At 40.5% G+C, this 27,136-nt stretch overlaps 1 protein-coding gene across 1 annotated transcript in view; it reads right to left on the reverse strand.

Annotated features, from left to right (window-relative positions):
- The window catches only part of LOC115359916 (voltage-dependent T-type calcium channel subunit alpha-1I-like), a 222,209-nt gene that overhangs the window by 45,266 nt on the left and 149,807 nt on the right, over positions 1-27,136 (reverse strand). The window contains exons 20-27 of the mRNA XM_030052613.1: positions 25,611-25,679; positions 18,463-18,641; positions 14,434-14,560; positions 12,977-13,102; positions 11,118-11,207; positions 10,272-10,464; positions 7,317-7,468; positions 3,745-3,854 (exon numbers count right to left, since the gene is read on the reverse strand). Coding sequence (XP_029908473.1) covers positions 3,745-3,854; positions 7,317-7,468; positions 10,272-10,464; positions 11,118-11,207; positions 12,977-13,102; positions 14,434-14,560; positions 18,463-18,641; positions 25,611-25,679 — 1,046 coding nt within the window. The remainder of the gene's footprint in view (positions 1-3,744; positions 3,855-7,316; positions 7,469-10,271; positions 10,465-11,117; positions 11,208-12,976; positions 13,103-14,433; positions 14,561-18,462; positions 18,642-25,610; positions 25,680-27,136) is intronic.

Here is a 27,136-nt window from a genome sequence, read left to right on the forward strand (position 1 = left end):
TCAATGAGAGTGTCGTTGATGCTTTTATACATGCACACCCAGCTCGTCCCTCTGTGATGGCATGGTGGCAAAAGTTAGGAAAACTGAACATTTGATTCATTCATGTTATGCTGGACTTTGCAGTGTGTGTCTTTATTATTCTGCAAAACACAAAACTTTCACTTTGCTGTCTCCCATCTGTCATAAATATGTTAATGCAGCATTACAGTTATGGTCACCGGTATCTGGCTGATGTTAATATTGTTAGATTTAAGCCATAGCGGATACTTTGCCGATATTCATCTTTAACTGTGACCATCTTAAGGACAAAATTATCACTTACTCAACATTTCTTCTTAGTTTAAGTGTTCTGCCTGTTACCAAGCAAAGCTCGGGACACCATGCTGTTATTGGTCTGCATTCTAGGCATTCTTGGGTCATTTACATTTTAGGCTAAGCCGCTTCACAGCCCTAGGCTGACGAACACTGCACAGAGGAGCATTTTAAAGTAGGCTAACTCTGATGTCACCTAGCTCAGGGCCACAGTTTTATTGCAAACAAGATGAGAAATAAAACTGTAACACTGTAGGCACATTTCTAAAGTGCACACAGCTTGAAAAAAGTGTCCTAACTAGGCATGGGCCATTTCTACGGTGGGTTTGGGATAACCTACGGCTAATAAGGACAGTAGTTTGAAAAGCAGCTGCACTTCCTTAAATACACACTTTCCTTTAAAAAAAAAAAATGTAGCAAAGTTTCTTTAATTTTGAACTCCATTTCCTGCCAAATCGCAGCCTCGGGTATGTTCCTCCACAGATAATGTGCCTCGTCCTAGATAATATCTCGGTACCAGAGGAGTGGGATGGGCGTACACCAAGCTCAGAGGGTGTAAACATAGCCAAAACGGGGTCACCTCACAGAATGAAGGCTTTCCATAGAGATATAAGGGTGTGATGGGGTGGCAAAAGACAGAGGGGAGAAGGGAAAAATGGAGACAGACTAATTGTGAAGGAAATGAAGGAGGACAGAAGGTACATAAAGATGCTGCCTAATAGCGTCTGAGTTTACAGGAGAAAGGGACGGAGAGGAAGAGACAGAGATATGGAGAGACAGACAGGAACAGAGTATTAAATTAGGTCGGAAGGAACCGTTTTGAGAGGAAGACGGTGAAAAATAACCAACAGCGATTTCCTCCAGCACACCCAAAATACTTTATGGATCAGAAGCCGTACTGTTACAATCTGCATAGCCGAGTATCGCACATAAAGAATATTTTTCCAACACCGTCACAACTTCTCCACAAGCTTATCCATGGCTGAGAAAATGAACACAGACACAGATTTTCAAGTGTGTTGAAATTCATAAGACTTGCTGTACATTCTTATCTTCAACATAAGAGCACTTTATTTAAGACACATTAAAACCAACGTTTTGATAAATCCTGCAGGGTTGAAAGTCTATGAAAGCGACACGCACACACTTAGCCTCAGTGTAATGGTATTTCATGCATTACAATGTACATATTAAAAAAAAAAAACAGAGTTTCAACACAACATGAAATCTCTTTAAGTGAAGTGACTCAGGGATGGATACCCATTATTAGTGTGCTTTCAAAATTAAAATCATTTAGAGCTGCAAAAGGCCGAACTGACATGCCAGATGGTTCGTTTCAGAAAACCATCTGAGAAGTCGTCATTGGAAGTTGATGGAAAAGGGCAGGCACTTTCAAAAAATACTTGGCAGGTGATTGGCTGAACCATCTGTCTATCACGGGCTAACCAGTAGAGAGAGCGATGATGAAGAAACAGTAAGATGGAGTCTAAGGAGCTTTGACAGCTTGAAAGCACATCAGTGTAGCGACCTATGAATTCATTGGAATTGGAAATACTCACTTCTGATATAACTAATGCCGAAGCAGCATCTACGCTAACCCCGCTAACCTCTTTAAGATTCAAGATTCAAGATTCAAGATTTTTATTTGTCATATGCATGAATGTACGTGTACAGCAGCAGTGAAATGTGGTGGCAACTACTCAGCACTGTGCAAGTAAAATAGATAAATTTAAAGATAAAAATAATTTAAAAAATAAATAATAAAATTAAATAAAAATAAATAAAAATAAATATAAAAATAAATAAATAAATAAAAAAAAATAAAAATAAAGATAAGATAGAAAATATATATGCACTTCTATATACAGTATAAACAGTAAGTATAAACAGTAAGTGTAATGTACTGAAAAAAATAGGAAAATGAATGGATGAATGGCATATTTATAGGCGGAATGGCATATTTACAGAGGCAAAGATGGTATCTCACATGATTGTGATCTCACAAATCCAGCTGCCTTGCAAGGTAAGCAACAGGCACAATTTTTTTTTTTTTTTTTTTTTAAAACAATAAATAGATGCCACAGATTTGCTCTATTTACCCAAATGAAATTCTGGCACTGGGTGTGGAAACTTCTCAACCCACAAAGGAGGTGAAGTGACAAAACAACACTGAGGGGCAAAAAAATAAATGCAGCAAGTGAGCACTCAATCCACAGAAATCTGGACTTCTGTTAGATCTTTTGCCTTTGGCGCCCACAATCACAGACTGGCTAGATTAGTAAGCATGCAGTTTACTAATGCCTTGTTACATGAGTTTTTGGTAGGGAAGTTCAAATGGTGTTAAAACAGTTTCCTCTCACTTGGATTTGCTGACAGGCTGCAGCGTTGATCAGTGCATCTTTCGCCAAAGTTTCGCTGCAGCCTGTCAGCCAAAGTCAACAAGTGGTGTTTTATAGTAGTTTAGTTCAATGGCTAGAGCAAGGCATTAGGTAGAAACGACACTATGGTGTGCACATCCGACCTAAGTTGGGTACAGTACAAGTGCAGGACGCAATCACGCATCAATCAGAAAAGAAATCAATGACGCAATCAAGTCAGTGAGAAAAGAAGGCGATATCTGCAGTACTTAATCACTGTGGTATGAAAGCTGCTGTTTTGTTTCTGTTTTTATGTCACTCATTATCTTATCATTTTAATATTGCTTTTAAAGCATTTTTTTTGCACTATTTGATTGCTTTTATTTTTCATCTTTTGCACTGTCTGCACCGTGGGTAACGTCAGAATGATACTTTTTTTCCGATTCTCTGTATGTCTGGCACATAACTGCAGAATTGACAATAAAGCATCTTGAGTCTTGAATCTTGAAATCAAAGCTCCCAAAGTATTAATTAGTACAACGTTTCTTCTCTGTAGGGTCTTAAAGGGTCTTAAAGCTTAACTTGGCCATATGGAACTCAAAATACCTCCAAAATGGGGAAAACATTTACAGCACAACAATTGTGTACAATAATTGTAATAATATAACAATTGTCCTATTGAATGGCTTATTTTACATATTCTAGTTGGCCTCTGCAATAATGAAAACATATGGGGAATTTTCCATGTTTTTTTCATAATTACGACATAATGACCAGTACGTGCAACCAGTTTTTTGCTACATTCCTGCTCCTTGTTTCATGAAACTAGGTCTTCAAGTAATAAAAAAAATTATCTTAAACCAGTATTCCCTGTCAGTTTATTAATTGGTTGGTAAGTAGCCATGTAATAAACAGGTAATAACACACCTCTCCGCTTCACGATGGGGTTATTTTGTGATAATGCAGCATTTACATTATTGTCTTACAAACAGCGCAGCATCCTGCCCCAGCTTGATAAGCCTCACCACATCAGACAGCCCAGTGCACGTTACAGCACGGAGCCTCTCCTCTGTACCTGTCCTTAAAGAAGCGCCGAAAGCCGAAGGCCACCAGCTTCAGCGAGGCCTCGATCACAAAGGTGGAGGTGAAGAAGTAGTTGCAGTACTTCAGTGCAGTTTCCAGAGACTGAGAGAGAGAGAGCGGGAGAGAGAGAGACACACAGACAGTGTTATAGAGTTGTTTTGAGTTCACGTCTCTTTTTTTTTCTATTCCTAATCATAATTGTGATCAACCAATGAATCACTGCATATTGTGCCAAAGAATTAATCTTCACTGTTTTCATATTTTTCTAGTAATTTGGAGACTGATTTGGCAATATTGCTTATCTGTTGACATGCATGTCAATAAAACAACTTTTATGTGGAATGAGAGAGAGAGAGAGAGAGAGAGAGAAAGAGGAAGAGAGTTTACTGTATACTTTATCTGCTTTGTCGATGCGCGAAAGTTATCTCGTCGATGAATCTCATTTAACAGAAGTGAACTTAATTGAGAAAGGCGGATAAATTAGGTCAGACTCGGGGGGGAAGAATGAACAGATTTTTTTTTTTTTTTTCTAGCACACTAGAATTAATGAATCAGAGAGAAATGGGCTACATGAATCAAATTATCAAAAGCTGTGATTTTCAAAACACACAGTTCACTTTTTGGAGGGGTACAAACATGCAGCGCTCTCTTTGCAAACAATAAGACAAATATGCAACTTTTAGAAACATATTAGAAACATATCATAGTAGATGCCAGTAGCCTGTCCATGCACCAGTTTCTAATTGCAACCTCCAGGCATGCTGCAGGTTTTTTGTGATCCATAAACGTGTTAATCCATTGCATAGATTCTGAACAGGTCACAGAGATGCAGAAGGGATTATAGTTTCAGACTCAAAATAATGGATGGCTGCAACAGAGAGGAGTGTTTTATCCCTTCTATTTGAGATGCCATAGATTTTTCCTTTTTACCAAAATGAATTTCTATTCTTCTATTCTTCTTCTTATGAATGTTGGTGTATTGAATATTTACATGGCTTACTTACAAAATCCTGCAGAGAGAAAAAAAATGTATCTTAACTTAGATGAAAAGAAAATGAAGGTTTACGTAAGTATTGTTTCTTTGATACATTTGGCCATTGAACTGTGGTGTGGTTTCTTTTTTCTTGTCGTTTCTGCTTCACTGGACAGTGGTAGAAGAGAGAGACAGGAAATACAGAGCAGAGATACAGCGAGAGGGCGTGAGGGGATGACATGCAGCAAAAGGCCGAGGCCACAATCAAATCCAGGTCGCTGTGGCCAAGACCTAGCCCTGATGATCCAAGGTGTGCGCTCCACCAGGTGAGCCACCAAGGCGTCCCCGTGGCTTGGTTTCTTGTCAGACTGTGGAGATTTAACCTGAACAATGACTCTTTTTTTTTTTTTTTTTATGTCCCCAGTGCAGCTCTGCCTCCCAGAAAAAAAGGTTTGCACATAGTTTGTACACGGCATTGTGGCGGCAGCTTTCTGCTTAGGTTATTGGCTGGTTTACACCAGTGATTCAGAGCCGGCAGTGCGGCGCTGGGGGTGCCCAATTTAAAACAAGTCAGTTCCGTCTTTTTCTGTCCAAATAAGGCAGAGAATAGTTTGGCAGCGTAAACGGATTCACTCTGAGAATTTAAATGTTATTAAACTGATGCATTCTGGCACTCAGCCTTCTGCAGGGTTATTTACAGAGGCAACAAAAGCATGTTTTGTTTACTCAACAGCATAGCTGACCATCTATCAGTTATCAAAGAAGAAAAAAAAACACAAATAAATAAATAAAATAAATCCTCCTTGTATCTCAAAGTATCATTAAAAAGTTTGTACAGAAAATTTAAAAAGTGTGTTTTTCTTTTCTTTCATATTGCATTTTAATCTGTAGTTCAGATCTTATTTTTATCATCATCATCCGTGTATGTTGTACCTATTGGATAAATAGCTATGTTGTGGAGTATATACTGTAAGACAGGGGTCACCAATCATGTGCCATGGAGGGCAGAGAGGCTGCAGGTTTTCATTCCAACCAAGACCTCCACCAGGTGATTTCACTGATTAGTTCCTCCTTTCTGATACAAGGTGAGGTGATCAGTGAAATCACCTGGTGGAGGTGACCCCTGCTGTAAGACATGCTTTTGTTTCTTCTGTGAGCAACCCTGAAGAAGGCTGATTTCTAAAAAAGGGGTTTAATAAAGCTGGGATTCTTCAAGGGAATCAGCTTGAGGTGCTAAATTATTTTTGTCTAAGTTGTCTACCGTTCACGCACCAACTTGAGGGGTGACATGGACCAACGGGCTTCCAGGACACATCCCTCTCTTAAATATTTTGTCTGTAATGGAAATGAATGGGGTTTCTGGTTCTCAATAAATGTGTTGAATCGTGACATTAGAAAGACATTAGTTATCTTCTATTGATCCCCGTGTGGAAATGTCTTCCTACTGAAGAGCATCTCATCCTGTTTATCCCATCCTAACTATTAAGAGCAGTGTGCAGCCACTTTTTACAGATGTTATGTCCATGCTTTTTCTCATTCGTCCAGGTCAGCAGCATCTCAAGGAAACTGAATCAGGTCAACTGGACTCAGTTATATGTCTTAGAAGACATTTCGCCCTTTATCCAAGTGGCTTTATCAGTTCATGCTGTTCACTAGACTAGACTGAGATACATATGTTATCAGCTTTTTCTATTTTGATATACCATAAAACTTCAATTAGTAGCCCGGGCTTTTATTTGCCTCAATCATCAATAGCAACCAAGATATATTTGGGACCTGCCTTTATTTCCTTTTGCACAAAAATCTCAGAAAAAAAAAAAAAAAAAAAGATATTACCAATTTGGGAAGCTTTTTTTCACCTTTCTATACCTACACTGGAAGCACATGACGCCACCTGGCTGCCGTCTCCTGTAGCACAGAACCCAACCCTGTCACACCTGTTGGAAAAGTTACATAATCTGCAAGTTCAGACTGAGAATTATAAACTCTAAAACGTTGTGGTACCTTAGCAAGTGTGCTGATTCTGTCCCGGGGTAAGTAAGCAGGAAATGATGGGAAAACCCACAGCTGCTGCCCAGAGAAAGATGCTTTTCACCAGCTTGTCAACGAGCAGTCGGTTTAACAAACAGCACCTTTTACACTTTCTTAAATTTTGATTTGAATGTTTGGTTTAATGAGCTTGCGGTATTGATCTGTCAACATGCGTAGCCATACCTGACGAATAAAAGGGACTTGGCTTTGATTGGGCATTGGCTTTTAATTGAAGTTTTATGGTATACACTCTGAAACACATTTCGAGACAAACTTCAGTGTCCAGAGATGCTACGCAAGCCGATACTTTGGACATTTTAACTGCAGCCTAAAACTTGTTTCATGCCACATCAACAAGTAAAGGCAGTTTGCGTCGGCCTTGGACCCATTTTAAAGAAATGTTGGAGTCACAATGGCAAGGCAATGGACCCAGAAGCTCCAAATGGCTCCGCAAGTCTACAGCGGGCAGCAGAGCTTGTCTAGTATGTCTGCCCGACACCCCTCACCCGCCCTCCCGTCCGACCCCCCCCCCCTCCCGGACAGGCAGGAGGTGCGGTCACCTGTGGCTGGCTGTAGTGCTCCAGAGACATCGTGATGACGTTGATGCAGATGATGAAGGTGATGACCAGGTCCAGGTAGTGGCTGGTGCACAGAGCGTGGATCGCCAGCCGGGCCCGGCCGTACGACGAGTAGTATGGCATCTTCTGGGCCTCTGGAGAGAGAGAGAGAGAGAGAGAGAGAGAGAGAGAGAGTGGGAGGTGAAGGTGTGCAGAGGAGAAAACGATGAGCATAAGAGAGGCAAGGAGGGATTAAAGGAGGAGGATGGACGGGATGGAAAAATGAGAAGGAAGGAAGGAACCAAATTGCAGAAAAGAGAGAGTAAAGACGGCATAGATGGTTGGATAAACAGTGGAAGGAGGGAAGAGGAGGAAGAGGGAGGGATAGACGGAGGGCGAAAGGAAGGAGAGGGTTTGAGTCATGATGTGGAAGAAGAACGAGAAGGATGCAAGAAAGAGAGGAAAGTATAGAAAGATGGAAAAGGGGTTAAAATGTGGGGAAATTAATGCATGGGAGGTGGAATGGATGGATGAGGGGGGAGAAAGAGAAGAAAGAAAAATGAGGTGCGAGTGTGATATAGGTGATGGGGAGCATGGACAGAGAAGGAATGTAAAGGGAGCGATGATGGATGCATGAGGAGGCAGACAGGGGAGAGCGGCGAGATCGGGGAGAAGGAGGTAAGACGGCAGAACGGAAAATGAAGTGATAGATTTATGCAGACAGAGGTGAGAGGGGAAAGAGGGACAGAACAAAGAGGGAAGGTACAAGTGTGAGCGGAGGAAGGCTGATAAATGTCCCTCTGTTTAAAGAGGGGAGCTTAATGAGCTGAAATAAGGCGCAGGCCACATCATCAAGACGGCGCGAGGCAAAATATCAAATTAAAATTCTTGGCCATGCGCCGTTTGGATTGCACCGGGAAGACCCAATGCAATGAATTATTAAGTAAATTCAGCTTATTATTATTATTACTGAGCGACATGCAGGACTATGCTCTGCTCGGTAATATTAGACATCCGTTTATGAAAGGAGATAAATTATCACTTTAGATTGTGTCATTAAAAATCTTGATAAAATAAAATAAACATGATCCATTAATCCTGTTAAAGTGTTTGGAAGCACTGTAATTTGAAATAAACTGGCACTACAGCAATCATTTACTAAGCGCTCATATGGTGAATTTCTCATTTTGGAAAAAAAAAAGAAAAAAAAAATCTTGATATATTAGATCCTGTATCTTGCTTGTCAACTCCCGGCCCCACCCCCCACCGCCAATCCTCTTTTTTCCTTTTGCTAATTTTAATTCCTAGACACTTTCTCGATCTTAATTAATTTCCCACCATCTCCCCGTATCCCTCTGAGACTATTCTTCTTTCCTAATATGACTCCGCCCGTCCATTCATCCCACCATCTTCGCTGCAAACTTGGTCTCCTCCGTCTCTCCTCCCTCTCTTACTCCTCCTCTTCTCTTTTCTCTGCACATCGCTTCTGCTTCCTCTACTCGAGCCTTCATCTCCTTTCTCCGGCTGCCATCCCTCCCCACTCTTTTATCGTCTTCTCCTCCCCTCCATTTAATTTATAATCCAGTTCCTCACTCTTTCATATTCTCTCTCCTCAGAAAAAAAAAGTCAGATTCAGCTGGTAGGTTGAGAGTTAGTCGGGATTCAGTAGCTTGCTCAAGGGCAACTGAACATGATGTGTTCCTGCCTACATTATTTTTTTCCTTCCTGTGCTTCACCATCTCCAACCGTCTTTTCCTTTTCGCTCCCTTCCTCCTCCTCTAATCCCTGCCTCCTCTAGAGTCGAGGTTTACATGGGTCCATGGGGCCAAACCAGCACCAGCCTCCTGCTGTTTTTTGGAAACCCCGAGTCATTAGGACCCGGACGCCGTCGCTCCTGGATCGATTCAGCCCTGAGAGCTGTCAGACAAACTCACATCCTCACACAACCAGAGCGGTCAGCGGCCGGCGGTGCGTGTGCTGCTATCGGTAGAGGTGTCAATCGATTCAATCCGTCCATCCTTTGCTGATTCGGAGGTCACCACGGCAACGGTGGAAACAAACTCATGCTGTAAGGAGAAACTTGCTGGAAAACCTTCTTGTATTTCCCCCAAATTAATTGCTCTCTAGGATATGTTTCTATAACATCTGCCTTGCTCCACTCGGCTAATTCACATATGCACTGCAAAAACTCAAAATCTTAACAAGATTATTTGTCTTATTTCAAGTCAAAAATGGCTTATTCCTAGTCAAAATATCTCATTACACTTAAAATAAGACATGATCAGCTCAGAAGTAAATTGTTTTTAGACAATTGTCTCGTTTCAAGTGAAAATTTGCTTGAAACAAGTGAAAATTTGCTTGTTTCATTGGCAAAATTTGTTTCTTGTTTCTAGCTAATTTTCACTTATTTCAAGCGAATTTTCACTTTTTCCACTGGCAAATTTTGCCAATGAAACAAGCAAATTTTCACCTGTTTCAAGTGAATTTTCACTTGAAACAAGTGAAAATTGTCTAAAAACAATTTACTTCTGAAGTGATCATGTCTTATTTTAAGTGTAATGAGATATTTTGACTAGAAATAAGACATTTTTGACTTGAAATAAGACAAATAATGTTGGTAAGATTTTGCGTTTTTGCAGTGTGGTCCACACACCTGAGACCTGCTGCAATGCAATTGAATCTGAATCTAATTAAAGTTAACCTGGCTCAGGGACCTGGACTCCACAGCCCTTCTCCTCCTTTTCTGCATGAGTTGCTCTTGTTAAATCTAATTTGCCGTCCGGCCTCCAAACTTTCTACCTGCACTCTCTCCTCTTGTCTCATTGCTCAGCCCTGCACCTCCTCCTGCCACCCTCACTTTCTTTTTTCATCCAACTCTCCACTCTGCTTCCTCCTCGTCCTCCCTCACGCGTCTCTGTCTTATCTCCCCCCCGCGCTCCGCCGCTGCCGCTCTCTTACTCCTTCTCTTCTTCTCCATGCGACGCTGGCGTTTCTCCTCGCGCCGCCTGGCCTCCTCCACCTCCTGGTGCTGCCGACACTTGTGGAAGTTCTCCACCACCACGCCCACGAACATGTTGAGGACGAAGAAGCTGACGATGAGGAGGAAGGAGATGAAGTAGAGCAGCATCCACGGGTTGTTGTTGATCACCGGCTAGAGGGAGAGGATGAAGAGAGTAAGAGGGGAGGAGGAGGAGGAGGAGAGAGGAGGGAAGGAAGGGCAGAAAATGCAAAGAAAAGAAAAGAGAAGAGTCAGTAATGGGTGAAGAGAGGAGAAAGGAGGAGAGACAATCAAATAAGGGGGGAGAAGAAATGAGGAGATGTGGGACTCCTACAAAGTACTAAGCATAGCAGTATTTCTTCCACAAAGAACATAAGAAAATAATGTAGAAAGAGGAATAAGAGGTGGAGGGAGGAGAAAAAAATCAAGGGACAAGGAGGAAAATTATGCATAGACAGAAAAAAAAAATATTAGAAAAGGAAGAAAGGGAGAAGAAATTGGAGAGAGAAAAATACAAAGTATGGAAAAGAATAGGAAATGCAGAGCGAAGGCGACAAGTTGGCACTCTGTCAACTAAAGTGTGTAACATGTGTGTAAGTACATGTGTTATGTCAGTGGGGTTGTGTGTGTGTGTGTGTGTGTGTGTGTGTGTGTGTGTGTGTGTTTATTCCAGTTTGTGTTTTTGGAGCCACAGTCAACCTGTGGATCATCCAGATCCTGAGAAAATTATAATTTAATTGAGTGAATGCAAATTAAGATGTGCATGTTTGTGTGTGTGCGTGTGTGTGTGCATGTGTGTGTGTTACCTGCTGGTCTATTCCCACAGCATCCAGTCCATGGTACATAATGTTGACCCAGCCATCTTTGGAGGCCAGCACAAACAGGGACATCAGAGCCTGGAAAGTGCATGGAAGTGCCCACATACACACACACACACACACACACACACACACAAGCACAAGCACACACAAAAGTGCACATATCACATGCACACACATACCACTCAGTTTTGTTTTATCCTGTGGTAATTTTTGCTGCTAATTATGATCATCTTGTTATATATGAGATGCACATGAGCTAAGTTTGGAATAAGTTTCTTTAATAAAATAATAACAACAACAACAACAACAACAATAATAATAATAATAATAATAATAATAATAATACATGTTTGGGCTTAGTTCCCTTTATTTCTCAGTCCCATGATGGAAAACTCTGTCTGCCATGAAAATATTACTGAAGATTTGACAGGGTCCCACGTTTACGAAGACAGTCATGCGGCTCTCTGAGGTTTGTGACACATCGTGCTCATGGCTTATAAACCTCAGACATATGAAATATGACATGTAACATGTATGATGTATGACGCAAACCTTTACCTAAACAAGAATTCCTAGATTGTCAAACATTCACATGTCATAACATAACATTTTGAATGAATGAGAAAACCCCGCTCATTTCTCCGAGAGGATCCATGTGTTTTGATCTGAAAGTCTCAAAAAATGCTAGCAAATATGAGACAAATGATGACAAGACTTCTGATGCCTATTTACTAAAAAAAAAAAAAAAAAAAAAATGACATGAACATGAACACAGCTTCAAATTCTTCATTAACATGTGGCCGGTGTAACATAATCAGTTGTCTTTCTTGTCTTAACGTCACAACAGCAGAACTGGAGGTTTTAGTTTAAAAATAAATAAATAAATAAATAAAAACATATCCTGCAAAACTGAAATGTGTTATAAGATAAAAGTGCTGTGTGTAGAGTTAATGTAGTGGGAGGCCATGTCCACAATAAGCTGAGGAAATGTGAAAGACTTTGTGAAAGCTTTGTGTGACCAACTATTTTTCACTGCACCACTGCGACTGATGTCACCCTGTAGGTTCAATATGGGACACCACGTGGTGATACAGTGGCAGTGCTACGGCGAAAAATAGTTCCACCGTTTTGGGAACCAGGTTTGTCAAAGAGCACTGAAAGTGAAACCAAAACAAATTTGTGCAGTTGTGCTTATTCAAAACAATTTTTCAGCTCCGTGTCACCGCTCAAATTTGTGTTGTCTCCCGGCCTGTATCGACTTTGTTCATTTTGTTTTTGAAAAGCCTCATTTCCACAGGTGGAAAACGTGGGCTTGGACAAAAATGGAGAGAAATAGATGTGCGGACCTTAAAGAGACATGGTAGAACTTTGTCTTTGTCCTAGTCTCATTTCTCTACTGACCAGTAACAATTATGCACATGTTAGTGGCAAAACTATTTAAATGTGCAATATCACCACTGACCATGCTGTGCAATATTTTTATTTATATATTTATTTATTTTTTATTTATTCATACTGTATATATAACTCCATACTGTATATATAACTTATTTTACTTATTTTATCTTATGTTACTTACATTTATTTATATTGAAATCTATCTTTTTATTTTGTTTTTTTTTATGACATCGTTGTACTGAAAGGAGCTGCTCTTAATCTCATTGTACATGTGTGTATAGTGACAATAAAGGCATTCTATTCTATTCTATTCTATTCTAAGACAAGCACAGGTGTCAAGTTAAAAAAAAAAAAGAAGGTAGGTAATTACGTACTATCCTTGATGAATTGGAATAGGTAGTTCTTTACCATAATCACCTGTCAGAGTTTTACACTCTATCCCATACCTGTCCGAGGTTGTCAAAGTTGTATTTGTGATGAACCCATCGATAGTTGGCTGCCAGGCAGTCGGATCTGTTGGTGATGTTCTTCACATCTAAACCCAAACAGTAGTAGAACTTCCCTTTGAAGAGCTGAACCACAGAAAGAGAAAGGCAGAGAAAGAGAGAGAGAGAGAGAGAGAGAGAGAGAGAGAGAGAGAGAGATTCCACATTTTGATGAAAACATGACACCTGTGTACAGAGTCACTTTTATCACTTTGCTTTAGAAGTTATTATAATTAGAGATGAACGTGTAGAAACTGCTGTGTGGATGGAGCCCAAGTTAAGACTCTGAAAGCGCTGGATATCAACCGTGTGGTTTCCCCGCCAGAGAAAAAGATGATTTAAAGATCAGTCAAACACATCAAAGAGCGGAGCGAGCAAAAGACGGTGCATGCAGAGAGAATGTGGTGCTGCAGCTGTGGAATAAACAAAGGCAAAACAAGTTCATCATCGTGATTAAAATTTTAATTGACATGTGTCACACTATAAATAAATTCATAACTACATAAATACTGCATCTAGGCTGAACTGTATTCCACCTAGGAAATCAAAGTTTGCTTGTTTGCATGCTCCCCAAAAAAAAAAAAAAAAAAAAAAAAAAATTCTGAGCTTCAACAACTGCAAAAATTTATTTTGCATTATTATGTTAACTTTTCTCAGAATTACAGAAAAGTTTAGGAGAACTAAAAAAGTGATTATTTTTATATTTCACACTTGTTTCAACTGTATTTTGTTGCCGCAAGTTGAGGAGAGGTCAGGAGGTACAGATGATATGGAACCCATTTATAACAAAAAGTATATAAAAAACCACCATAATACGTCTTTGGGGGAGTTGTTGATCAATACCAATGAATCAATAACTACTTGGCCAGGGCAAAAATTTCTGGTTTTCAGAACTCAGTTTCTGGTCCGTTTACTTTGTTTCGGAAGAATAACTCTGAATTTTAAGACGCTTCAGCCAAACCCATAATTGAATTCTGCATTGTGATTTATCACTGCTCCACGTCTGGTGTGATTTCACGATTTGTGTCGATTACAGGCTGTAGTATGCAATGGGACAGGAAGGATAAGAGGGGTTTGGTGAGTGCCACAAATTGTAGATTATAATCCTAAATGAATCAGTGGCACTTCAGTCATGCCATTGTAAACCTGAGGAGGAAAGAGCCACAGAGAAGAGGAAGAGACCAACTTTATTTCTAGGATGTAAGAAAAATGAAAGTGGCCGCGGTGAACATAGGGTCACGATGTTGGGCCAAATTTGCAGTTGGTCTGATCCTCTCAGGTCCAATTAAAAATATCACAGAGAATCCTCATAAATAGTTAAAGGCTTGTGAAACTCCCCTGTTTAAGGAAGAAAAAAAAAAAAGAACGAGAACAAGGTGTAGGGCGGACTGGACTGATGCATACTTGATGATGTTTACCTGAACTCCAAGGATACCGAATATGATGAAGAAAGCGCAGCAGATGAGGACGATGTTGCCGATGGGCTTGAGGGACGTGATGAGGGTCTCCACCACCAGCTTCAGACCTGGAGCCCTGCTGATCACCCTGGAGGAGAGAGACAGAGACACAGACAGATAATAGCCGATAAACTTTGAAAATTAAAACTGTTGTCCTGCTTTTACATACAGAAAAATGAGTAGCATAATCATGCATCAACAGAAAAAAAAGACAACCTCCTTTTTTTTTTTTTTAGTTTGATGCCAAAGGCAGTTCTCAGTAACATCTATTTCCCCTCTGTAATAAGTTCAAGTTTAATTGGAGTTTAAAGTGCATGTAACAACAAAGCCTCGGCAAACTTTTCAAGTTAAAAGAACAGTTCAATTAAAAGAGCAAGCACAGATTCTGCAAAGTTCAACGCTGCATTTGTGGCAGTGATACATGGACCGAATCAAGCTCCTAAACTCTGACGTCCTCGGCCGACATTTCAGGCATTTTTAAAGTTAGTGACAAGTGAAGATTACAGTATCCTATGAAACTAGACAACCTAAGGAATCCACTGATACCAAGTGTGTCATGCATGGTAAAGTAAGAACAACAATGAAAAGTATGTGCATCTCAAGCTGTGGGGTGACTGTGGAACAGTTTGGAGCAAGAGATAAAACAAAGTACAAAAATAAATATATTTAAAAAGAGGTACAAAAATTATTTATAAATAGGTATATGGAAGATGAGGGATCAAATAAATTGCTAAACTGGTAAGGGATAAGCGGGGTAATTATGTAGTATAGACCAATAAGTATATAATTTAATGGCCGTGGTAAACATGTTTATTGATGTGGATATCTATGTAGCATATATACAGTGATATGGATAAATATGTAGTATATATATATATTGATATGGATAAAGATGCAATAGATATATAAACTATAATGGGTATGGAAGGGGTGGGAATTTTAAAAAAGTGCATACTTCTTCCCACTCCTGTTTCGAACTTGTGTTTATTATGATTTGATGATGCTTGTATTATTATTTTTGTTTTGTTTTGTTTTACGTATGCATGCATGTATGTATGTACATACACTTTTTGTTTTATTATTTCTTTCTTTCTTTCTTTCTTTTTCTTTTAGACATGTTCGAAATAAAAAAAAATCATTCATTCATTCATTCATTTATCTGCTAAACAATGTTCCAAAGTTAGGCTACATTTTGTCATGGGGAAATGGCAAAGACATTTTCAAAGGGGTTCCTTGACCTCTCATCTTAATGAAAATGGGTTCTTTGGTTATCCATAGGTCTCCCAGACATGCCCTTTTTACGTTAATGTCATGCAATTTGGGACAAAAACCATACAGCTGTTGGCTCGCAGTACAAAAAGTCGTGAAGCTGTATAAATTGAATATGACTCGAGAGCTGCGACTCTTGTGGATTTAACGAGCCACATTGTTCATGTGCTATGACGTTAGCCTCCATAGCAGCCATTTCATTGCAGTGAGACCATTTTTTTTTTTTTTTTAAACTTGGCATCGCTGTATAAAACGACCTACTGTAATCTCTAGGATAATAACAGCCTCGTGAAACTTTACAGCCACACACTGGAGATCTGGGGCTTTCAGAGTTTGAATGCTTTTCCAAGGTACATTGACAATAATGGGGGAGTTTCTGAGCAATTTCCAGACAGTCGCAGAAAAATGCAGCTCTTACAAAACTCAACAACAAAATCAAAGCATGCTATGGCTATTTTGACCATTTTTATCAATTCTTAGGTGGTCAAAAGTGGTCAAATATTGCACCAAATCTGTAACAAATGGTATCCACCCGCAAAGAGACATAAACAGGCATGGGAATGGCCATTATATACTTGGATCATAATGCTTTAAATCCATATACACAAATCAAAAGAGCAACAATGTTTATTACAGATTTATGACGACAGGCTGAGCTGCGTCTCAAAATTTACAGAAGGTTCCCAGCTTTCAGATGATGAATACCACGTCCATGTGGCATCTACTGCTGACCTTTTATCCCCCCCTGAAGATCGACTGTCCCTCCCCAAAAATGGGTATTAAAAAGAAGTGTAATTAATTACCAGAACTTGAAATGCAGTCTCAGCTTTCCGATCAGCTGCCTTCATCTCCTCTGAGGAGAATACAGTAACATTGAGCTTGCTATTTAATTTTAGCAACTGAGCAGATTGCAATCATGTGTTATGACATATTTTATACATGCTGCATGAAAGGACTACTTACAAAACTAAAGTATTTACTACAAAATGCCGGAGTTGTTTTATGGTTGCAAAAATATTTTGTTACACTGTAAACAGAGCCATTTTCAACATGGCTCTGATTTTCCCTTCTTCTTCTATCATATAAACAGATTCTGATATAGACAGATATAAACAGATGATTACTAGGTGCACATGAATACAGTCCTATAATTCAAAACAATTTTTCAGTTCCATGTCACCGCTCAAATTTGTGTTGTGTATTTAAAAAAAAAAAAAAAAAAAAAAAAAAAAAAAACAGCCCAAAAAGCACAAACATTCAACATAATGATGCTCACCCTAAACTGAGGCATTTAATTTTATGTTTTATCCTGATCTGGAAACTGTCATCATTACTTTGCCACTATTTCATACAGCAGAATAAATTAATAAGCAGATTCAAAAAGGGTAAACAAGGATATGCTGCAGCAACCACCGATGTAGCACCCAATGCTGCATCAAAATTGTACAAGTTAAACATGCAATTTTCATTTACGTCTTTTTATTAACATTTCTCATCACACAGCAGGCGATCCGCGTGCTGAAAAATACATACATCGGGTGGTTGTGGGGGCTGATTTTTGAAGTGTTATAAGACTGTGGAGAGCTGCACACCCAGGAAAGCACAAAGTACGTAGCTCTAGTGAAACAGCTGACGAGACTTTGGAGAGGATCAATCAGCATAATGCAAAAAGACCGGGAAATAGAGTCAATATCAAAAATGGACGGACTTATGCTTTAAAGTTTCCCAGTGTATGGCACCTACTTTGATCTAAATGACTTGTCAGAATTTATTTTCTGTGCACCGTGATCATGTTTAATAACACCCAGATCTGCAGGAGTGAAGTGTCCCACCAGGAATGGCCCGGTTTGGCTCCTGATGGCTCTCCAAGATGCATTTGCCAATAAAACTCCAACCAAAGTATAATGTTATGCAACACAGACATACCGTTCTATCTGCACAATACAACAAGCATTTACTACACTGCAAAAACGCAAAATCTTACCAAGATTATTTGTCTTATTTCAAGTCAAAAATGTCTTATTTCTAGTCAAAATATCTCATTACACTTAAAATAAGACATGATCACCTCAGAAGTAACTTGTTTTTAGACATTTTGCTTGTTTCATTGGCAAAATCTGCCAGTGGAAAAAGTGAAAATTCACTTGAAACAAGTGAAAATTAGCTAGAAACAAGAAACAAATTTTTGCCAATGAAACAAGCAAATTTTCACTTGAAACAAGAGACAATTGTCTAAAAACAAGTTACTTCTGAGGTGATCATGTCTTATTTTAAGTAAGTAAGTATAAGACAAATAAGACAAATAATTTAAGTAAGTAAGTATAAAACAAATAATACAAATAATCTTGGTAAGATTTTGAGTTTTTGCAGTGTAAGCCAGCACATCTCATAAAAAAAGTGAGAAGCATGGTCTGCTCTCACCAATCCTCACAAGGCCCACTGCTGTTGTTGATCTCATCAGCGGTTCACTGTTGTGCGTTCTCTGCTGAAAAATGTGTTTTACTTCAGCTTTAAAAAAAATAACACAAAATGCCATAATCTGGAAGAGGCTCAAAAGGGCAGAGAAAATCAGGAAGTAAACAGGAAATGTGCTGTAGCAAACAGATTTCAGTGCCGGCAGGAGACGCCACCGCTGAAATGACCGGTTGCACGGGGCCTTTGACACTGTGCCGATTTTGCCGAGGTGGAAATGAGAACGTGGCGCGGTTACGTCTCTCTCACCTGAGGGGACGCAGGGTCCTGAGCAGCCTGAGAACACGGAGCACCCCCAGGATCTTAGCCCCGCCCGCCATGGACACCACGATGTCGATCAGAGACACGAAGACCAGGAAGCCGTCCAGGATGTTCCAGCTGCTCCTCAGGTAGGCCTTCTCGCCCAGGTACAGCCCCATGGAGACCACCTGGAGAGACGATAAAAACCCACACCGCTAACAAAACAGACACACACTCTTTGATATTTAAATTTCATATTTAGCTTCTTAAATGTGTCGGGTCAGCTGCCTTTTGCATAGTTGGTTGGGGGAAAATGAGCAAAAAGACTGGAAACTGCATCAAATGGTGTGTGTGTATGTTCATTTCTAAGAAAGAAAGGAGAGGAGAGACAGACACTAAAATCCCAAAACTCAGCAGCGAGAGATAAAAGTGCAGGATGTTTTACCCTACATTATTCATGACGCTATGACAGATTGCATGAATATAAACCTATATTAAGGAATGTAACAGGTTAGTCACTGCAGAGTTTATCATCCGGCATCATTTCAACTGATATTTCATTTTCCACACAAGAATATGTTGATTTTGTGATTTCTTTACATCAACCACTGCATACTTTGCACACCTTCGACATCAATTCCTGCTTTAACTCATTTTTTTCCTCCATCTGTCTTCATCGTTTCTTGCACTTATCCACTTCCTGAGTAGCTTGACGTGCTCGCTCAAATCCTTTTTTCTGAATGAAAGTTTTGGTTTGTGGTCTGTGGACATATGGACCGCTTATTAACCTACATGACTCCCTGCAAGACAAAGGAATTCATGATCCTGAAAGGTCGGCATGCCAGCTGGACAATGTAAAAGGTTGAAATTGCATTATTTCAGATAACATTAAGTGACGCTTCATAGTATTATTTTCCTCCAATTTGAACCCCTTTCCTCTTTCACAGTCTTTCATCTCAATTCATACTATTCTCGCTATCATGGTTCCGACTACTACTACTATTATCAGAAGTTTTATTATTATTGCTATTAGTGTTATTATGATTACGACTGTTGTTGCAGCACTATTAGTGTTGCCGTTACTGCTATTATCACCACTAGTATTACTATACAGCCCTATGTTGAAGTTGCATCGTTCTATGTCCTGCAATGTGCTCCTCCCTCCTCTCTCTCTCTCTCTCTCTCTCTCTCTCTCTCTCTCTCTCTGTCCATAATATACACTCACACTGTTTTTCAGACTGGAGGGGAACTGGATTCCTTAAGAGGCTGAATCAAGGCGGTTAGTTCCTTGTCCCAGTCCCGGGCGTTACAGGTTCTGCCATTTGGTTCTTAGTCTCCTGGTTTCATACTAACTCTCCTTATCTATACAATCTATACAATCATGCATATACTTCAGCGCCATCTGTATATTGTCATGCTCATTCCATATGTATATTTTCACATCTCGTATCTCCTTTCCTTAGGTTAGCCCTTATTGTATTTTTTGAGTCTTTAGTCTTTATAGTCTCTATTGTATATTTTTAGCCTTTATTCTTTTTTTAGTTAACTTTATTGTATGTTTCTACTGTTGCTGCTGGAACACCAGAATTTCCCTGGTTGGGATCAATAAAGTATATCTATCTATCTATCTATCTATCTATCTATCATCTCTCAATCTTTCCAGTCGAGGCAGATGGCCGCCCACCCAGCGCCGGGTTCTGCTCGAGGTTTCTGGCCCTGTTAAAGGAGTTTTTTTTTTTTCCTCACCACTCTCGCCCTGTGCTTGCTCTCAGGGGAGATTTTGGTCCATGGATTTGGCCGATATCTGCTGGGTTTATGTAAAGCGCCTTGAGATAACTTTTCAAATAAAATTGAATTGAACTGAACTGAATCTCAATATGAGAGCTGTGATAATTTGGCTCCAGCCACTGCCGCTGCCTCCAGACCACCTTTGCCTCCAAGAAATGTTTGTGTATATCTGAAACTCCAATCGGCTGAAGAAATGTCTTAAAGTTACGCTGGCTGCCCTGTGAGGGTTACCAGCACACGGCGCCGCGTCTCGCCTCTGATGACAAACACCGTGACTGTCACCACGGTAACCCGAAGTGACTGACAGCAGCGGGGGCGGGAACATAACAGATACCAGGCGCCATGCCAACTGTTGTCAGGGCATCTCTGCTCTGTGAAAACTAAGCAGTGACGGGGGTGAGTGAGGGAGCGAGATGGATACAGAGAAGATGTCAGAGTAAAAGGAGAGAGACAAGAGAGAGAGAAAACTGAAAACAAACAGAAGTTGTCAATGTGAAGGACTCCCGCATGGCGCCGTGTGAGAGCAGACATCCCACTGACCTTGTTTTGTCAGCGAACGTGGTCCATAAGTCTCTTTGTGAGAACGTTTCATCTGTTCTCGCCGGCTAGATCTGCGCGGCGGCAAGTCACTGTCACATCCTATAGAAGGAGGCTTTTGTCACGGCACGACAGACCAGATAGCAAGTTATAATACATCTGCTCTCTTATTAATAGGGATTTGCTATATTGAAGTGCCTTTGGGACCGGTGGAATGATGTGGGGCCCCCATTAAGCAGATCAAACGCTGCCATGATAAAACATGATGCATGGGAAATCCATACCAGCACCGCGCTCAAAGCCTGCTCATCTCCTCGTGGCGATGTACAAGCACTCTGCCAACTGTCCTGCAGCTGGCAGGGCCCGCGTGTCACATTAAATTCACATTCACATTACATTCCATCTCCATTTGCCGTCCTGAGATTCAGCAGAAAATAGGGCAATGGTCACCCTTGTCGCTTCGCCGTGTAAGATCGTGTTTACGAGATCACATCGCCGTGCCGATCACATCGCCGGTTTTGTCATATTTGCTTTTGTTGGACAGTTTTACAGTGAAGAGATACAGTGAGAATCGCCAAATAGCCAAATTCAAACTCATCATGCGGCAGTTTTGGCCATACATGCTGCACTCAGATGACTCAAAATAGCGAGTAAATATGCCCTATGCCTTTCAATATGCCCTCATTGACTGTGCAGCAGGGGCGCTGTATATGGGAGAAAAGTTAGGACAATTCCAAGGGCCCTTGCCTAACAGGGGCCCCAAAAAATAGGTAAAAACTAATATAAAATTATTAAACCATCATCGAGTAAATGTACATATATATATTTTTTTCATGGGGCCCAAAATTCCTGGCGGTGCCCCTGCTGTGCAGTACTGGTACTTGTGATTACAAAGATAAAATAGGACCCATACAGTTTTATACTTGTCATTTCTGTTTAATTTTTATCATTTGATCATGCCGGGACAAGTTCCAACACACACGACATGAAAAACAAAATGTCTGACATTGTCACAAGTGCGGTCTGCTATCCACATGTGATAATGTCTCTTTGTGAATATTAATTAGAGGAAAGTGGCAGGAACTCAAACAATTTTTTTTTTTTTTTTACTGTGGTTCTTTTGCTGTGAACATGTTTACCAAACATCAGAAATAATTTATGTTTTCAAATTAGGTAAGTATTATCATTTCATTAACTTTTTCAGTAAAAAGTAATGTTTTTTTTTTGTTCCTGGAATACACACATTATACAGTATATGAGTCGCCTGAGTCTGCAGTTTGTCATGAAAGTTTTGCAGAATGTTAATTATATTTTTTAATCTTTAATCAGTGGATATCTGCTGAGCATGCACGTGTCTTTTTCAGCTCTCTGGTTCTCCTGCAGTTCCACATTTTCACACCTGGGTGACGCCCGGCACAACCACACACTGCTGTTGTCGGACAGCGAGCAGTTCCACTACAGTCCTTTGGAGATTAACGTCTTGCTCAAGGGTTAGGGTTTCACACCGGCAGTTTTCTGTTTCTACTCTTAGACACTGCTCTTCTGCATGTCACTCACACATCACTCACAACAGAGATGCTGTCATGATGATGCAGCTGTCTCTATGTGCTCTTATTACACACACATATCAGGTCAGTTACAAGCGTGCACTGCCTCTAATTTCCATATTAGACCACGCCCCCTCACTGGGTATTCGCTGGTCAAATCGTGACGAACATCTGGACCACACGGCCCTGGAAGATGCTTCACTACGTGCATCCAGTGTAGACACAGCCAGGACACGTGCGTCCTCATGACAGGCGAGATGTGCACATGCGAGCGGTAGATACCACGGGAAAGGAGCATTACTGCAAGAACCCTGTTTGTGATACGTCTGGAATACATTGCAATAAATGGCAATTATTATTTCCAAAACTCAGGCAATGAGTCACAGTCGAGTCAGAGACAGCGCTGGGCCTGATTATGGCTCACAAAAGATGCTCGCTGCTGCTTAAACCGTTATGGCTCTTCTAATGGCTCCCAAGCCGCTACCTTCTGCTGTGTTGTGTTGTTTATCAGTTTCAGAGAAAAGATGCCACTTTCACACAATCCCGACTTGAATGCGTGCACACATACCTTCACACAACCCATCCTCTGTTTGTGTGTGCATTCTGTTGGCACTATCTTCGTCGTGCGAGCTCAACCACAGCAAGTTGTGGCTTGTCATGAACCGGCTCAGAGTTCAGACAAAAAATAGGGGAGACCACACAGATTCTTACAGGCTTAAATAAAATAAGTTTAATTTAACAGGGTAAACCAAAACTAATCAGGATGTCCATCCCAAATCATCAAACAAAAACATCCCACCACCAAAACACCACCATCTTGTCTACAGGGAGAGAGAGAGAACTGCTCCAGTCAGCCCTCTTTTATACCAATGAGCAACAATTACTGGAAATAGGTGCAGGTGTGGCTCATTCACCTGGCCCACCTCTACCACTCCCAACTGCAGGCCTCCTACAAAGATCAACAATGGCAAACCCACAGAATCCAGGGGGAGGGGTCATCACATGGCCAACACATCCACATATTTAAAGGTCCAATATGCATGTAAACCCACTCCCTCAGCCTCAGTCTATCTTTCAAAGCAGACAGCAAACAAACATGACTGACAGATGTTGGGGTGGGAACTCGAGCGACTGAAAAGGGTCAGACAATACACTTCCTGCCCCACGGTGAAAAGCCGCATATTGTAGCTTTAAATTACCTCAGATGACACAGATGGCTTGTATGAAACTCAGCCGGTCTGTCAGGCCCTCTTGGAGCTCATAATACACCGATCAATTACAGCACAGAACAGGCACAGAGTGACAAGAAGCAGTCAACTCTAGACAGGACGAGACAAGTGTGTGTGTCTGCGTGTGTGTGTGTGTATGTGTGTGTGCGAACAAGAGATGAGAGTGGATGGGTTCAGTGATGGAGTACATCTCAGAGAGAAAACTCTCTGTCTAATTAATGTGGCTGTTTAATTAGTCCTCCTCAGAGGAGGGATCAGACTGGCCATCCTGAATCGACAGATTCAGTCCACAGAGACGGGAGAGAGAGACAGAGGGAAGACACAAGGAGAGAGGGAGGACAGCAGTGAAACGGAGGGTGAGACGCAGGGAGGAGGGAAGAACATATTTTTTCTCTTTGGACAGAGATATGAGAAAACAAAGTACACTGCAGCAGATGATCATCATAGCTGCCCTTGAAAACCTCTTATTTCGCTAAAAGGAAACTTTTCACGAAATAGTTTATATTACCCAAACACAGGCACGCATTTATATTTGCAGACTAGGAAATAGAAAGGCTTATCATTAAAGAATTGATTTATTACTATCCAATCAAAGATATGCATTGTCGTTTAGAGTCCAATGTCTGCTTGCTTGAGAAAGTTTCCAAAAATAAAAGACAGCACTCACTTTTTTTTTTGACATTTTAGTCAGGTTATGATTAAAGCATGGCCAAAATAAAGGACATCTTCATCAAAATACTAAGGCTATGAATAAATAAAAAAGAAATGGTGCTGTAACTTACAGTGGAGGGAAATATATGTGTTGCCTTTGTGGGATGGCACTGTGAAAAGGAAAAGACCGCAGCGTTTTGGATCTTTGTGCCGTCGAAAGACATCTTTACTGTGACTTAACTGGAAGTCTGCAAGTGCCATAAAACAACATCTAGATATCACTCAACACCTCATGAAACAGGTTTTAGTGTCTCTGATCTCTTTCACGTTGATGTTAACAAGGCTGACATCATGAAGACTGAGTTTGTGAGAAATGCTTTCACAATAGGACAAATGGCTGCTCATTCATTAGGGAGCAATTATAATGGCCAGGCCTCTGATCCTACAGAGAGGAGGGAGGAGGGAGGGAGAGCTGGAGGAATTGATACACCAATCGGAGCAGCAGGAGGCTGCAACAACTTCATTTCAGTGTGGAAAATGAAGCAAGGCAGAGAATGATAACAACAGAGCTAGACTGATTAAATTAGAAAAGGACAGAGAAAAGAGGGGAAAGATGTGAGGCAGATGAAGAAATTGATAGCAGGGAGAAGATGAAGGAAGGGGGGAAAGAGGGAAGGAAAGAGGCCAATAAAGATGCAGAAAGGGAGCTAGAAAAAGCAATAACAAATCAAGCTTGAAGCGAAGTTCAAGCTGAGGCCAGATGCATATACGAACACATCTGCACGGCACACCTCCACAGCGCCGGGCTGATCTACATAGCATTGTGCTACACATGTCTTCATTATCCTTGATCATGAATAAATCACTATAGGGTTGCTACCAATGCAGGAAAGTGCCTGGAGACAGTGGGCCATCAATAATGGATGATGCCCTGGTCCTCTGGACACCAGATTACTGGATAAAGGGAGAGAGAGAGAGAGAGAGAGAGAGTATGCGGGAATGCATGTGCATGTGTATGTGCATGTGTGTGTGTTAGTGCATGTGTGTGTGTTTATCGATGCAAAGTCCAGGACTAGCTAAAGGCCAGCTGAAGAGCGACAGGACTCTAATTAACTTCATTATGTGGCTGCCCATCTCTAATGAGACATGGGCAACTGATTAAAGAGTTGTCAAGAAAGTAGGAGGAGAGAGGAGGAGGCGCAGAGAGGAGAAGAAAGAGGATGAGAGAGGAAAAAAAAACAGAGGTGAAGAGATGAGAAGAAAGGAGAGGGAAAAGGGAGCATGGAAAAAATAAGGAGGGGACGGACAAGGAGAGTACGGAGAGAAAGAAGAGAGGCGAAGACAGGAGTACAGGTGGAGAGGAGAGGAAAGGTAAAAGATTTTTTTTTTTTTTTTTTTTTTTTACCTTGACAGTCATCTCAGCAACGAAGATGGCGGTAAATATGTAGTTGGAGATGGTGAGGAACAGTCTTTCCTGCAACACAAAGAGAGAGAAAAGAGCCATAAACAGAGAAAGGGACAGAGGGAGGAAAGAAGGGAGAGAGGTCTAACAATCAGAGAGAGATGGAAGGATGAAGAGAGAGCAAAGAGGAGAGAAAAAAGAAAGACCAATAAGGATGGAGGCAGGAACACAACATGGGAAGGAAAGAAAATCAGAAAGACTGACCACGCTTGAAATCACATCGGACACTTCAGTGCAGTATAGAAAAATTAAAATCTCACTAATCAATGAACTTAATTTGTCAGTGTTAACCTTACCATGAAATGCCAAATTGAAAGCCAGATTTTAAATATCATTACTCTTTAATTTTGCAGTAGAAAACGTTTTATATGGCTTGCTATAAAGGATGCCATATGTTGCTGCCCTTTGATTGCATTTTGAGGGGTTTCTCTACGTGACGTTCAAGTATTCCATGTACATGTAATTCTGTGACATTTTAATGAAAAAAAAGTTGCTTTCTGACTGATATTATACAATAGTGACTCCATCTCGCCTCACTTCATAAAACCTGTACATTTGCTATTCGAACCACATTGTGATGAGCAGGTCCTTCCTTGGGAGAAATAAATAAATAAAAAAATAAATAATCACAGGAATGTTTCCCAAAGCAGAATCAGTTCATTCCTCCACTGGCTGAATCTCATGTGCATTTTTTTTTTCTCATGTTCCCTCCATGCTTTGCACCCAAGGGACTCCATTGTGATATTATGTGAATGCGTTAACACCCCTTCTGGGAGTGCCAGTCGAACTCATTTTTCAAGCGGCGGAGTTCATATCAATGTTCCCTCCATGACATCTATCCTATCTCTGAGGGGATGCAGGCTTACGCTTGGATTCAATTTTCTGCTATGAATGAAGTTTTCAGCATTTTTTTTTTTTTTTTTTATTATTTAAAATGTAATCATCACCAAAACCTTGCACTAACCTCAATCAAAGTTTTAGTTACCTATAATTCTCCATCACACAAACCTTAACCTAAGTAGTTATGGGTATAATACGAATCAAGCATCATATTTTTGTAAGATATTACATGGAGGCTAAAAAAAAAATAAATTAGCTACTGCTGTTGAACCAGCAGAGAAAAGAGCCTCACCTACACAAACTCAAACTATCAATAGAAAATCCAAAAGAAAGGATATTGCTGTACAGGAGGTGTTTTCTAGGACGTGCAGCGCAGAAACACCACAGCACTGGCTACTAAAGATTATGCAAAATTTAAAACTTATTTTAAATTGAATTGAAACATCAAAAGAAAAAAGATGAAAATTCTGATAGCAGAATAATAACATGTGACCATATTCGGGACACACTGATCTGTCTTTTTCAGTCCCAATACCAATTCCAGTCCCGGGCTTTGGGTATCAGCCAAATACCAAGTACCGATCCAATACCAGTGTTTAATTAATACGCTGTATGCCTCACAGTGTCTG

The sequence above is a fragment of the Myripristis murdjan genome, chromosome 1 (assembly GCF_902150065.1).
Source record: "Myripristis murdjan chromosome 1, fMyrMur1.1, whole genome shotgun sequence".
NCBI classification, from domain to species: Eukaryota; Metazoa; Chordata; class Actinopteri; order Holocentriformes; family Holocentridae; genus Myripristis; species Myripristis murdjan.